This window comes from Macaca thibetana, chromosome 7 (assembly GCF_024542745.1).
Source record: "Macaca thibetana thibetana isolate TM-01 chromosome 7, ASM2454274v1, whole genome shotgun sequence".
In the NCBI taxonomy this organism is placed as follows: Eukaryota; Metazoa; Chordata; class Mammalia; order Primates; family Cercopithecidae; genus Macaca; species Macaca thibetana.
In genome coordinates this window covers 29,764,875-29,779,225 of record NC_065584.1, presented here as the reverse complement: position 1 = coordinate 29,779,225, position 14,351 = coordinate 29,764,875, and the positions used below count along the sequence as shown (strand labels likewise).

Below are 14,351 nucleotides of genomic sequence, written 5' to 3'. Positions count from 1 at the left end.
AAAAATTAGCCAGACATGGTGGCGGGCCTCTGTAGTCCCAGCTACTTGGGAGGCTGAGGCAGGAGAATCACTTGAACTCGGGAGGCAGAGGCTACTGTGAGCCGAGATCACGCCATTGCACTCCAGCCTGGTTGACAGAATGAGATTCTGTGTCCAGAAAAAAGAAATTTGGGAAATACAGAAAACCTATATAGAAGAAAAAAGTACTCTTATAATTTCACACCCCAGAGATACCACTGTTAACATTTCATTCCTTTAGGGCTTAAGTTTCTGACTAGAAGAATTAATCAAAGGTCAGTTTGGGGTCTGTCGCCTTCTCTTTCTGTGTCTGCCTGTCTCTCTGTGTGTGGGGTGTGTATATATGACTGTCTGATGGTCTCGTTCCTCTCTGTCACTTACATGACCCTAAGCCCCATTGGAGATATTGCCCAGTTCTCATGGGGAGCCCCATGGATTCAGTCTGACATTGATAGCTTTCTGCCTAGCTTGGGGACTAGGGCCCCTGCTCTTGGGGCTTTAGATGTGGGTAAAGGGATTGCTTTGACTCCATCTTGCCTAATCAATAACTAATCAACACTGAGTTGATCTTATTAGCTATTCATTGCCTCCCTCCCAAACCCCAAACCAAGCTGGCTATGACAATGCTTTTCACTAATATGAGGCAGATTAAAACTCATTACATAATCCTAGCACTTTGGGAGGGCAAGGCGGGCGGATTACTTGAGGTCAGGAGTTCAAGACCAGCCTGGCCAACATAGTGAAACCTCATCTCTGCTAAAAATACAAAAATTAGCCGGGCGTGGTGGTGTGCGCCTAAAATTAGTTACTCAGGAGGCTGAGGCAGGAGAATCGCTTGCATCTGGGAGACAGAGGTTGCCATGAGCTGAGACTGCACTACTGCACTGCAGCCTAGGTGTCTCAAAAAGAAAAAATGTCTCGCAAAGCTCGAAGTGGACAGGCCCCCTGCGGGCCTAAGGATGGCCTGGTAGTGCCTGGAGTGTGAGGCATCTCCTCTGCTGTGGCAGGAGGTGGGCGGATGGGCCCTTTGGCTGCTAGGTTGAGGGTGTTCAGGGCTGCAGCAGTTTCTTCTGGGCAGCAGCAGTCTGGGCGTGGTGGCTCATGATGGTAATCCCAGCACTTTGGGAGGCCGAGGTGGGTGGATCGCTTGAGCCTGGGAGATGGGGACTACTGTGAGCCATGATTATGCCACTGCACTCCACTCTGGGAGACACAGCGAGACCCTTTCTCAAAAAAAAAATTGTGCAAATTTATGGAGTACCTGGGAAATTCTTACACATTTATAATGTGTGGTGATTAAGTCAGGGTATTTAGGGTAGCTATCACTTGAGTATAATGCAGTTTTCTAAATATAGTCATTCTCCTCTGCTCTCAAACATTGAATTTATCCCTTCAAGTTTACTTTATGTTTGTACCCTTTAATCCACTTCTCTTCATCCTCGCCCTTCCCACCACCCGTATTTCCTAGTTTGTTATCTGTTTTTCCACTCTACCTCCAATATCACATGTTCTCTCTTATATGTGGGAGCTAAAACAAAAACAAAAACAAAAAAACTCCTCTTAATTTCTAAATTTCCTGTGTGATTCACTTGGCAACTAATTATATAGGATCTTTGAACGCTTCTTCCACCTTTGTTGTCAACTGTTATTTAACTCCTCACATGATTTTATGGCCCCCAATATGTGTTAATTACATCAGCATCCTACGTGGCACTGAAAAGTGTAAGTCCATCCTCGTGGTTCACTCTCTTGGTTGACTGAGTTGGGAGAAGGCAGGTGCCAGGTCCCCACAGGGTACTGGGGTCCTTTGTCTTCTGCATGTGCCCATGGCCTCATCCTGCCTCAGAGGCTTAGCTCTTAGAAGGTAGGACTCTTATAGTACCAAGGCCCTCAGTTGGGCTGCAGGGATGACTGTGGATATGCAGCCTGGGGGCAGATGGGGCCACCTTCCAACTCTGGAAGGACCGGTGAGCACCCAGATGTGAATTAAGGCTGCTCTCTGTCCTAGACAACCTGCCCAGATGCCTTCTCCATGTGCCTCATACCCCTCACTACAGTGACTCCTCTAGTTAATAAGAGACCTCTGCTAAAGTTTGCTGCACCAAAGAACCCTAGATTTTGGAGTAGTTTCTAGACCTTCCTTTGATATTTATTAGCGATTTCTTTTTTTTTTTTTTTTTTCCGAGACGGAGTCTCACTCTGTTGCCCAGGCTAGAGCGCAGTGGTATGATCTCAGCTCGCTGCAACCTCCACCTCCTGGGTTCAAGCAATTCTCTGCCTCAGCCTCCCAAGTAGCTGGGATTACAGGTGCCTGCCACCACGCCCGGATAATTTTTTTTGTATTTTTAGTAGGGATGGGGTTTCACCATCTTGGCCTGGCTGGTCTTGAACTCCTGACCTCATGATCCACCTGCCTCAGCCTCCCAAAGTGTTGGGATTACAGGCATGAGCCACTGCACCCGGCCTAGCAATTTCTTTAGAAACAAAACAACCTAATTTGTCTTCTTTAAAGATAGCAAAACTTGCTTCCCTGAGGTGCTGTGAAGATTAAAAGATACAATACCTATGACCATGTTTTATAAAACGTGGCAATCCAAACAAACAAAGCATAATTGGTATGTCTGAGGGGTGGGTGGCAAATACTTTAACTCCGTGTCCCTTGAATGAATCATTAGTAGGTTAGACTTGGTTAAAAGCCTTGAATGCTTATTTCTAGGGAGGGGGACCCAGACTAGGTAAGTTTTGATGAAGAGGAGGAGGTAGGAAGCACTGGGCCATGTATGAAGGGCGGCCTCTGTATGAGGTTGGAGTTGACTGCCCTATGTACCAGGAAGCTGGACACCAAGGGAGAAGGTGTGTGTGTGTGTGTGTGTGTGTGTGTGCGCGTGTGCATGCGCCTTCCCTGGACATTGTGGGGTAATGAGGGTTTTCAAGCAGAGCAGGAAGGTGAAGGGAACAAGGTCTAGGGAACAGTCTGCACTCACACCTCTCTGGCTCTGGCCTGTCTTCCTGCAGGTGCACCTTCGCTCTGCCAGGCGTCTCTGTGAGCTCTGCTGTGCCAACCGGGGCACCTTCATCAAGGTTGGCCAGCACCTGGGGGCACTGGACTACCTGTTGCCAGAGGAGTACACCAGCACGCTGAAGGTCCTGCACAGCCAGGCTCCACAGAGCAGCATGCAAGAGATCCGCCAGGTCATCCGAGAGGATCTGGGCAAGGAGGTACCCACCTTTGCAGCGGGGATGGGCCTGGGTTGGGATGCTTCAGAAAAGGCCCCAGCTGAATTCTTGCAGTCTCGGCCAGGGTGCTGGGGATCCACCAGTGACACAAAACCAAATGTCACAGCCACTCTCAGTGCTGAAATCAAAGAGGTTAGAAGGAATCTCAGTGGCCCTCAGTGAAACATACCAGTTCAACCATATGAAATAGTTCCTGTGAGACTGTTACTGACCTGAAACCTATATATGATTCATATGGTTCAACCTAATAATATCTGTCACTTACTGAAGGTTTAATGCCTTATTGAAGCTTTATCCTCAGCAGGGCTTTCAAGCCCATCCCATCTGGTTTCCACCTACCTGTCTATAAGTTGGTGTGGCAGAGTGACACTGTGGTTTAGACTCTAGAGCCAAGAGCTTGGACTTTGCACACATGATTGATCTTGGCACCTCACTTTCCTTATCTGTAGCCCACCACATAAGGTTGCTGTGTGGATTAGATGGGATAATGAATAGAAGGTGCTTAGTGTAGTACCTGATGTAGAGCAAGTGCTCAACAAATATTAGCTATTATTTGTATAGTAATGGTGTTCTATACTATTATGGTTATTTCCCCATGTTCTGGTCCCATTGTGCTACCTGTCTCAAGCTCACTGTGTTCTCTTAGTCCTCAGTGCTTGTGCCATGGTCTACCATCTGCCTGGTGTCTTTGCTTCTTTCTCTACTTGTCAAGTGACTTCAGGCCATCTGCCTATCTGTCTACCCAGCTAGCAAATCCCAGGCAGGGTGCTAGGTGCTGGGTTTCCCGTCCAAACCCAAGCTCTTCTAGGAAGTCTTCTGTGACCCTTCCTTGACCGATCTTATCCCTCCTTTGGGCTCTGCAGAACTTTGCTCCCTGCACTTGTGCAACTTGTGGATTGATTAGTTGTGTCTAAGGGTTTCCCTGCAAGTCATAGTCTTTGAGGATGAAGACCAAGACAGTCCTTTTACTCTATTTACGGCTCCAAAACAATACCTAGCAGGTGCCCTGGGGCTGCTTAAAGAGCCAATGGATGAACTAGAAATAGTGTCCTTAGGCTACTTGGCTCAGGGCCGGGAGAGTGGGGCAGAGGTTTGATAAAGACCAGTGGTTCCCTTTTTACAGGGAGCTAGCCCTGACCATTGGTCCCTTAATGTGGAGCCGGCCCCAGCTACGCAGCATCCATCCAAAGGTGTCCTGCTTCTCAGTGATATCCTGGCCTGATGCGGGGCTTGGATCACACAGCGGGTGAGCATAGAAACGTCTCTGACTCCTCTGCCACTGAGGAACATTTCCTCCAAAGGGAGGGACAGTGAGTGAAAGGTAAACCAGATCTGTGGCTGGCTTCTGGGAGCAGGCTGCAAGCTGGGAGGAGCAGGGTCAGGAGAGAAGGACCCTAGGCAGAGGGGACTGAATTGGCACAGTGCCGGCCCACTTATGGCTTTGCCTCTTAACAAGACTCTTGGCCCCCAGCTTCTAACAGCACGAGATTCACCCCAAAATTAAAACTAAATAAATCACGGTAATAACAGTGTGAAGTGCATCATTGCTGGCACAGCTCTCTGGGGGTGGAAAAAAGGAGCAGAAGGCAGCAGGTTAACCCTTGGAGGCTGACTTGTCTGGCGAGCTGGGGAGGGAGGTGGGACAAGGGCATGTCAGTGGCTGTCCCCAAGCCAGGGTGGAGTGAGGGCAGTCTGGAGTGTCAGCAGTCATGGTGGTCCACCCAGCTGGCTAAAGAATGTTTGGGGTTGGAGCACGTCGCCTGCTCTTCAGGGCCCCTTCTCCGATCCCCTCCACCCCCTGCCGATTAGCCCTGAGCACAGTGGCCATGTGGCTCCTGCCCCACAATGCTTCTTTAGCTCCCTGAGAAAATGGGCCACTGTCCATGTCATGGTTCTGAGGGGCATCCCTCATAGCTGGGGAGCTTCTTCAGAGCCCTCTGGGTTCTTACCAGGGCCCCACAGGCACACACTCCGTCTTCCCTGCCATCTTCCTCCTCCTCCCCCTGGGAAGATGGCATTTGTTCCCTGGTGACACACTTTCCCAGTGTGTGGGTGGAGGGAGGGGAGCAGGGCCATGTGGGAAGAAGGGTGGGTGCGTGTGGGGGTGTGAGGGCGGGGGAATGTCACTCACTTGGCATTTCCAGCCTCCTCCAGCCCCTCCCATGACACTTCTCGGGGAGCAGTCTCGCCCCCAGGATGCTTGAGTGGGCCCCACTCATCCTCAGCTCCATGGCAGCCCAAGACCTGTAGAAAGCTCTGTTTCATTCCTGGCTTAAAAGAGGCTGTCAGTCTTGCCTCACCACCTTCCTAGGTCCCGGTCCTCGGATAGGCTTGAGGTTACCTTGGACTCAGAGATTCCGTAAGTGCTCCTAAAGCTCAGACTGTAGAGAGTGGAGGTGTGGTGAGAGAGACACTTGGATGGTCAGCAGCAGTGTTAGAGGTCACTATGTCCTCAGACCCGTCCCTGTCGCAGGCAGGTGGGGCCCGGCCCTGTGGGGTGTTGCCAGCATGGGTGTGGGGGTAAGATTGAGGGTGCAGTACTTCTGGACCCCACAGTTCATATTCATTTCTGGATCAGTCAGAATTTCTGCACATCAGCTGGCACCATCAGTGCAGAGGTGAGGACACTTGAAGGGGCACCATCCTTGCATAGCATTGGCTCAGGCAGGGAGTGTGCTGGGGGCCACATTGCTAAGGGAGGGCCGATGACAAGCAACAGAATGAGACCTCACGTCCTCTAATTCCCAGGCTGGTGATTTGTCCTCTACATAACAGCTTCTATTTGGCAGGGAAAAAAAGCAGTTGTGTGTGTCTGTGTGTGTATCTTGGAAGTTTCTCAGCTAGTATTACCAGAAAGAAACTTACCTTTTTCCTTTATTTGGATGTTAGGCTTATATCCTGAAAGACAGGTTCCAGGAGGCAAACAGGAGCCCAGCCTCTGGGAAGTGGGGTCGTTTCTGTCTCCTCAAAAGTGACCTGGCTCTGGACTGGGTCGGGGGTGTTCCCAGCCTTGGTCCCCTTGACTGCCCTTGGGCCTGTGGGTCCAGATGCAGTGCTGACCTTGGCCAGCAGATGGCGCCTGAGCTTGCAAGTCAGGGATGGTTGTGAAGACCTGGCCCTTCCCTTTTGAGGGATCCCTGACCAGGTGGACGAGACTGGGGCTCTTTCTACTCTTGGGCATGGTTCATGCTGTTGAAGGAACCCAGACTGACATCTCTACACCCTGATGGGTATGCATAGGTCTCAGCCACGAGGCTGTTGACCACCCTGGGCGCCTGAGCCCTTGGCTCCATGTTGGAGGACGTGGCATTGGGGTTAGGAGTTCTCTGATGCTCCGCAGTCTCTAATGGCTAGTGATTCTGTGCCTGAGCACCGTTTCCTTCATTCCTTCTCTCTCCTCCTGGTCTACGCAGTTGGTATTTAGCAAAAAAGGACAGTGATGGACACTTGGGTGTAGCCAGGGATGGGTATGACCTTGTTCCAGTCCTCACAGTCCAGGGTCCTGGGAGGTTCACTCATCATGGTAATACATGGCCACATAGTGCTCAAGGAGCTTGCCGAGGAGAGAGAGAGGTTGCCTTGGGCAGATGGAGGCTTTCTGAAGCAGGTGGCCTCTGACCCAGCCCCTTAGAGATGGATGGAATTGGAGGACGTGGATGTTGGAGGAAGTGAGTACTGATTAATAAGCTGGGCTCAGCAGAGGTGCAGGGACAGGAAAGCATAAAGCACGGAGTGAACAGTGAAGTCTTGTTGATTACAATGTGGCATTCAGCCGGTGAATAGTGGAGCAGAGACTGTAGGTTTGGGGCTGAGGCCACATTATGAAGGGCCTAGAATGTTCTTTTCAGAATGTGAGCCTGAGGGAGAGAAGGACTTGGGGAGGGACTGATCAAAAGAAGGATGAAGAAACTGAGATATACGGAGTGGGGTGGGGCATGTGGTTGGGTGATTGAAGGAATTTGCCTAATAGCTTGAATTTTTAGTAATGTGGGAGATGAGGTCATCTTTGAAAAGAGGGGGAAGATATAGATGGGGAGGTCTGACGTGGGTAGGAAGCTTGGGGATAGAGTTATCGTGGGAATTAAGGGATGATCTGTAGAATTGTGAACTGCACTGTGCTGTTATCTTTGGTCATGTACACACACACACATCTATACCTGCCCCCATGACATACAGACAAGTCAGATCTTGTTACAGCCTATTTCAAGAAATGGTCCAAGCCGTGCATGGTGTCTCACGCCTATAATCCCACTGGGAGGCTGAGGCAGGTGGATCACTTGAGGTCAGGCGTTTGAGACCAGCCTGACCAACATGGTGAAACCCTGTCTCTACTAAAAATAGAAAAATTAGCTGGGTGTGGTGGCAGGCGTCTGTCATCCAAGCTACTTGGAAGGCTGAGGCAGGAGAATCACTTGAACCCGGGAGGCGGAGGTTGCAGTGAGCTGAGATCAGCCTACTGGACTCCAGCCTGGGCAAGAGAGTGAGACTCTGTCTCAAAAAAAAAAAAAAAAAAAAAAGAAATGATCCAGTTATGTCTTAGAATATAGTTGTATCAGATAAAGTTCTTTCCACCTCCAAAATCCCATGAGAAACTGAAGGAAATGAGGCCAGCTGGTGGCATGGAGCACAGACATACCTCTGTTAGGGTCAATGCTTATATTGGTGTCTGGGTGGTGTGGTTTGGCTTTTGTACTTTGAAATTAGTTTTATCAGTTTTTCATACCCTGATCTTTCCTCCCAGGGGACCTTATTTTACAGCTCCCCATAGTATCTAGGGACAAGTGTATGTTGCTGGTGCTCTGTGTTCTTGATGTACCATCCGACTGGGGTTTCAATGAGAATGAAGGAGAGAGAAGGTGCAGGGGTACCGTTGTGCAACAGGTAGAATAATTCATATCCAGTTGTTTCGTGAGAGCCTGTGGGTGCGGTGGGAGGGCGGTTTGTCTTGTTTGCTCAAGGTTTAAGCAAATGTTCAGAAAAGAGATAAAGAAGCCTTTCCTCCAAGAACATCACTGGTTTATCCTGCTCGGCGGTGGGGCAGAGAGAAGGCACTGTAGGTGCAAGGACCAGCACGAACAAGGCAGAAGTGGAGAGACAAGGCAGGAGAAGGGCTGCCTTGGTGAGGGGCACACAGCTGTCCCGTGGAGAACTTGATGGGAGGGGGGAAAGGCGCCCTCTTTTTGCATCCCTTCCTCCAGTCTATGGCAGGTTGGCCAGGGCTGGGCTGGATTTCATTCCTGTGTAAGTCAGGGCTCTCTAGAGAAACAGAACCAATAGGATATGAATGTGTGTGTGTGTGTGTGTGTTTGTGCATGCATGTGTACTTGTGTGTGTGTATGGAGAGAGAGAGAGAGAGAGAGAAAGAGAGACCAACTGATGTTAAGGAATTGGCTGATGTGGGTTATAGAGGCTGGGAAGTCCAAAATCTGCAGAGTGACGCAGCAGGCTGGAGACCCAGGAAGAGCCGATGGTGCAGTTCAAGTCTGAAGGCTGTTTGAAGGTTACCTGCTGGCAGAACTCCTTGTTGCTTGGGGAAGGTCAGTCTTTGTTCTATTCAGCCCCTTATCTGACTGCATGGGGCCCACCCGTGCTATGGAGAGTAATCTGTTTTATTCACAGTCCACTAATATAACTGTAAATCTTGGCTGGGCACAGCGGCTCATGCCTGTAATCCCAGCACTTTGGGAGGCTGAGATGGGAGGATTGCTGGAGCCCAGGAGTTCGAGACAAACCTGGGCAATAGAGTGAGACCCCATCTCTGTTAAAAAAATTTTTTAAAAAATTGAATTAATAAAACAAACTGTAAATGTCACCTAAAAGTACCCTCACACAGCTGAGTGCAATGGCTTATGCCTGTAATCCCAGGACTTTGGGAGGCTGAGGCAGGCAGATCACCTGACGTCAGGAGTTCAAGACCAGCCTGGGCAACATGGTGAAACCTCTGTCTCTACTAAAAAAAATACAAAATTTAGCCAAGTGTGGTCGTGCACACCTGTAATCCCAGCTACTCAGGAGGGTGAGGCAGGAGAATCCCTTGAACCCAGGAGGTGGAGGTTGCAGTGAGGCAAGATCATTCCATTGCACTCAAGCCTCCCAGGTGACAAAGTGACACCCTGTATCAAAACAAAAACAAAAACAAAACCCCTCACAGAAACATCCAGAGTAATGCTTGGCCCAATATCTGGGTGCCGTGGACCCGCCAGGTTGACATATAAAATTAACCATCATAATTCCCCTCGTGGCCCTCTGCCAGGATTGCACATGTGTGCCCTCAGTCTGCTTTCACACGGCCTGGAGCTTCATAGCGAGCCTTGGCGGTAGGCAAGAGCCAAACTGCCTGTTTGTATATTGGCTTTGTGGCCTTGGGCATGATACTTACCCTCTCTGTCCTATCCCTCCATTTCCTGATCCCTAAAATTGGAATCATAACACTACCTGCCACCTAGGCTTGGTGTGGGGATGGATGGAGTTAAAGATTGTGGAGCACCTAGAACAAGCTTGCTGCAGGGCAAGGGTCAGTAAACGTTAATAATTATCTCTGTGGCCGGGCGTGGTGGCTCACGCCTGTAATCCCAGGACTTTGGGAGGCCAAGGTAGGCGGATCACGAGGTCAGGAGATTGAGACCATCCTGGCTAACATGGTGAAACCCCGTCTCTACTAAAAATACAAAAAATTAGCTGGGCGTGGTGGAGGGCGCCTGTAGTCCCAGCTACTTGGGAGGCTGAGGCAGGAGAATGGTGTGAACCCGGGAGGCGGAGCTTGCAGTGAGCCGAGATTGCGCCACTGCACTCCAGCCTGGGACACAGAGCGAGACTCTGCCTTAAAAAAAAAAAAAAAAAAAAAATTTCTGTGTATTCTGCTGTGTGCTTTATATGAACAGGAACTGAGGTTTTGAGAGACTCATAAATGGCAGAGTTCCATCTTTACCTGGGCTTCTGATAACTGGTACAACTCTCTGTCCCCTATTCAGTCATATGTTGCTTAATGATGGTGATATGTTCTGAGAAATGCATAATTAGGCGATTTTGTTGCTGTGTGAACATCATACTTACACAAACCTAGATGGGATAGCCTACGATATACTTGGGGTATATGGTGTAGCCTGTTCTTTTCAGAATGTGAGACTGAGGGGAGGCTTGAATCTAGGCAATTGTAACACAATGGTGAGTATTTATCTATCTAAACATAGAAAAGGTACAGTAAAAATATGGTATTATTAATATAATGGACTGCTTTTGCATGTGTGGTCCATTGTTGACCAACATGTTGGTCATGCGGCACATGACTGTACTGTTTTGCTAGAATAATCCTCCTTTCTCTTCCTCTTCCTGATCAGTACCCAGCACTCTACCTGGCCAGCCCCTTCGCCGCTATTTTTGGAAATCCCCACAGGCTCCCTAAGGAGCAGCCTGGGTTTCTAGGGCTCTGTCTTCCACTTTGGGGGGTTACCTAGGGGGCAGCTCAGCTGGTTAGGGTTAATTGCTGCAGTTTCCCAAGGCTCTTTGGCAGCTTTCCTCTGGATTAGGGACTCTGATGTATGTGCTCTTGGTCTCCAGGCAGGGCTAATTCCGTGGATGAGGGGTGAGCGGAGGTGGAAGTCTGGCCAGATTGCCAATGAGGAGTCACAGGTGCCCTTAGTCATGGAGTTGGTGGCTGTGCTGTATTTAGGACCCACTCGCCTAGCCCTCTTCACTTGTAAGGTGGCAGCCAGATTCGGCTTCCCTTACAGCGTCCTGGTGGGGCCAGGTGTGGACTGTATCCAGGGCTGAGCATGCCCTGGGCTGGACTGGGAGTAGGGAAGTGGTTGGAGCAGAAGGGGGGTAGGAGAGCCCCTCCTACCCTGGGGACTGACTCCACCTGTGCCTGCAGTCCCCACAGGGGAGAGATGCCTCCAGGCTCTCATATTCTTTGCTGCCTTCTTTCCAGCGCTGATCCAACTTCTCCCCATCCTCCTCTTGTTTACTCATGTGCATTTACTGAGCACCTCCTCTGTGCCAGGTACTGTACCAGCCCCTGGGGTCCCTGCCCCCTGGAGTGCCCTGGCTCTGCCCCTTGGAGTGCCGTTCTCCCATGCTGGCAGGGTCCAGATGAGGTCAGCTCACCCTCTACCAGCCCAGGCTGCATCACAGGCCCAAAGCTACCTGGAAGCCGTCCTGGAAGCCTTTGGCGATCTGTAGACTTGCTTCTCCTGGTCCTGAGCACCACCTTTGTTTGTTCAGGCATCTGGTTTGTCTCCCTAGACTGTCCCTGAGAAGGGTACCAGATGAGTATTCTGGGAATGGAACAGAAGGATCTGGTGGCTGTGAAGCCATGTGTAGGAGAACTGGGGGCCAGGGAGTGCGATCACCTCCTCCCGGCTGGGCCTCATCCTGCCTTCCCAGCAGCTCTCAATAAAAAATACATTTGTATTAAAAACATAATGAAGAAGAAAAAAACCCATTTCCCCCCCAATAATGCTGACATCAAAAGAAGATTTTTATCAATTATGAGAGAGAGATTTTGGCCATAAAATTGCAATTTAACTAGTGGGAGATGGATGGCAGGAAGCGTTGCTGTCAGCGCGGACGGATGGCCTGCCGTTAGTCACTGCGGGAGAGGCAAGGCAATGGTTGAGGTGGCCCTGGCTTGTGCTTCCTACTGATGGCCCATCTGGCCCGGCCTCCTCCCTGTGACCACTGCCCTCCTGCAGGCCTGTCCCTTGTCTTTGCCCTGCTCCCAGCCTGTGTCCTGCACCTCAAATCCCGGTGTCACCATGTTCTATGTCATCCTGGGTAAATTTTGTGATTTTGCTGAGACTTGGTTTCCTCATGTGTAAACAGGGATGATAAGAGAGCCTTCCCATGAACAGGGCTGCGGTGAGGATTGGATGCTATATCCCAGCCACAGTGCACCGCCTGGTGAATGGTAAATGCCAGTTCAGTGTCAGCTGTGCTTATTATGTGTAGAGTCATTGTGAGGACGAAATTTGGCAGTAAGACTGGCGCCTTCATCTTGTATCTAGCACCTTGCCTGGTGCCTCGATCTTCCTGAGGTTTAACAAATACCGACTCTGTTCACCTTCTGTTCAGTGGCAAGTGCTTTGGACAAAAGTCATCTGGGAGAATCACTCACGGGTTGTGAGGGCTTATAAATCATTTAATGCAACCCCCACATTTCACAGGTGAGGAAACTGAGGCTCAGAGAGGGGCAGTCACTTGCTCAATGACACAACTGGTTGGTGGTAGAAAGAGGACTAGAACCCAGGTCTCCTGGTTCCTGATCCGGTGCTCTTTCTCCTGGACTATTCTGTTTCAGATGGAAGCTCAGTGCCCAGAAGAGAGGGCAGCACTCAGTCGAGCAATCGGGCTGGCCTTGCTGTCAGAGCCACCCAGCGGGCCTCCGCAGCTTTCATCGGCCTTGGGACCTTGTGGTTTCCTGTGGACTTTGAGGAAGCCGTATTTTTCCTCAGTCCAGGATCCTATAGTTCTTTTGGTCCTTCTGCCAGTCTTTTGTCTTGCCAGTGGTTTGGGGTGATTATACTAATGTGTTCACCAGTTCACTCTCGGTCCACAGGCTGCACGAGGGGTGCCTCCCCTCTTTTGGGATCTAGCGTGCAGGGTCGTGCCCAAACCCTCTGATCGGCTGGTGTGTCTGGACTGTTCCCTACCCACTTCCTGCAGATAAAAGGCCTCAGCCCACAGTGGCCCCATTCACTAACCCCGGGAAGGTTGGGGCCCACCACTTGTTGGTTTGCTCACCTAGAGAATATAGATTTGTGGAGCAACTGCTCTTCTCTTACCCGTGTGCCACTGCAGCGGGGGATATACAGAATGTTAACGCCGTGCCCCTCCCTCCAAAGCCAAGCAGGCAGAACCGAGCACAGAGGGAGTAATTAGAGAACAATTAAGCCCTCAGCTGTGGGGCTGATGGATGGGAAGTTCAGGGGAAGTTCAGAGGCGGGTTCCTGGTGGTGGGGGTTTGGGCTTTGAACTGGTCCTTGAAGGATGAGTAAGATTTGAGGAGGGGAATTCTGAGGGCACACAGGGTTGGCAGTTGGTGGTGAGTGATGACCACAGGTAATTCAATGCCCAGAGAGCCGACAAGCTGGCCTGGGGTGGCAGGGAGCTTTGGTCAGATGGCGTATTGTTTTCTAGGGCTAGCCCCAAACCTGTGGCTTAAACAACAAATGTATCGTCCCACAGTTCTGGAAGCCAGAGGTCTGAGATCAAGGTATCAGCAAGGGTGGGTTCCTTCCAAGGCCGTGAGGGAGAATCTGTTCTAAGTCTCGGCTCCAGGTTCTGGGGGTTTGCTGGCAATCTCTGGTGTTCCTTGGTTTGGGGATGCACATCCCCGATCTCTGCCTTCATCTTTACATGGTATCCTCTTCATGTGGGTGTCTGGCTCTGTGTCCCCTTTTTATAGGGACACAGTCATATTGGATTATGATTGTGCTACTCCAGTGTGACCTCATCTTAACTAACTATGAATATATCTGCAATGACCTCATTTCCAAATAAGGTCACATTCTAGGCTGGGGTTAGGACTTCCACATATGAATATTTGGGGGGCACGGTTCAGCCCACAGCAGATGGGTGCATTAGGTCTTCTGTAGTAAGAATTTAACTCCAAGTTGAACGAGCCAAGGCAAAAAAGGAGATGTGTTGCATTGTAGATAGGGTTGGGCTAGCGTTGGGCCTTGGGGCGCTCCTCTGGGACTCTTGTATCTCTCCCAGCAACTTGTCTCTGTGCATCAGCCTCATTCACAGCTGCTTCCCCCATGACCAGCTACCATTGGCAGCTTTTACCCTCACGTCTTCTAAGCTTCACACCTAAGAGGGCCTGACCCTGCTCCCCAATTTCAGGACTCCGACTGACTTAGCCTAAGTCAGATGTTGTACTGGCTTAAATAGTGTCTGCTCCACCCCACCCCACTTTTCTTTATAAATTACTCAGCCTCAGGTATTTCTTTATAGCAAGGTGAGAACAGACCAACACAGATGGGTAAAGGCAGACAAGATGGTAGGTATTAGTGTTGGTGGATAATAACATATGGTTGTGTTTATTTGGTACTTGTTATGTAGTGTACATTGGCTGGATGTGTTACAGATACTGTTTT

General features: G+C 50.1%; 3 protein-coding genes across 4 annotated transcripts in view; 1 reads left to right on the top strand and 2 right to left on the bottom strand.

The window, feature by feature from the left end:
* ALKBH1 (alkB homolog 1, histone H2A dioxygenase) overlaps positions 1-11,703 on the bottom strand; it is a 187,471-nt gene extending 175,768 nt beyond the window's left edge. The window contains exon 1 of the mRNA XM_050798844.1: positions 11,700-11,703. The gene's annotated coding sequence lies outside the window, so the exon portion shown is untranslated. The remainder of the gene's footprint in view (positions 1-11,699) is intronic.
* SNW1 (SNW domain containing 1) overlaps positions 1-14,351 on the bottom strand; it is a 1,184,582-nt gene that overhangs the window by 134,134 nt on the left and 1,036,097 nt on the right. The gene's annotated exons all lie outside the window — the stretch shown is intronic.
* Positions 1-14,351, top strand: part of ADCK1 (aarF domain containing kinase 1) — a 129,671-nt gene that overhangs the window by 51,499 nt on the left and 63,821 nt on the right. For both annotated transcript variants that reach the window (XM_050798777.1, XM_050798776.1), the window contains one exon: positions 3,034-3,237. In XM_050798777.1, coding sequence (XP_050654734.1) covers positions 3,034-3,237 — 204 coding nt within the window. The remainder of the gene's footprint in view (positions 1-3,033; positions 3,238-14,351) is intronic.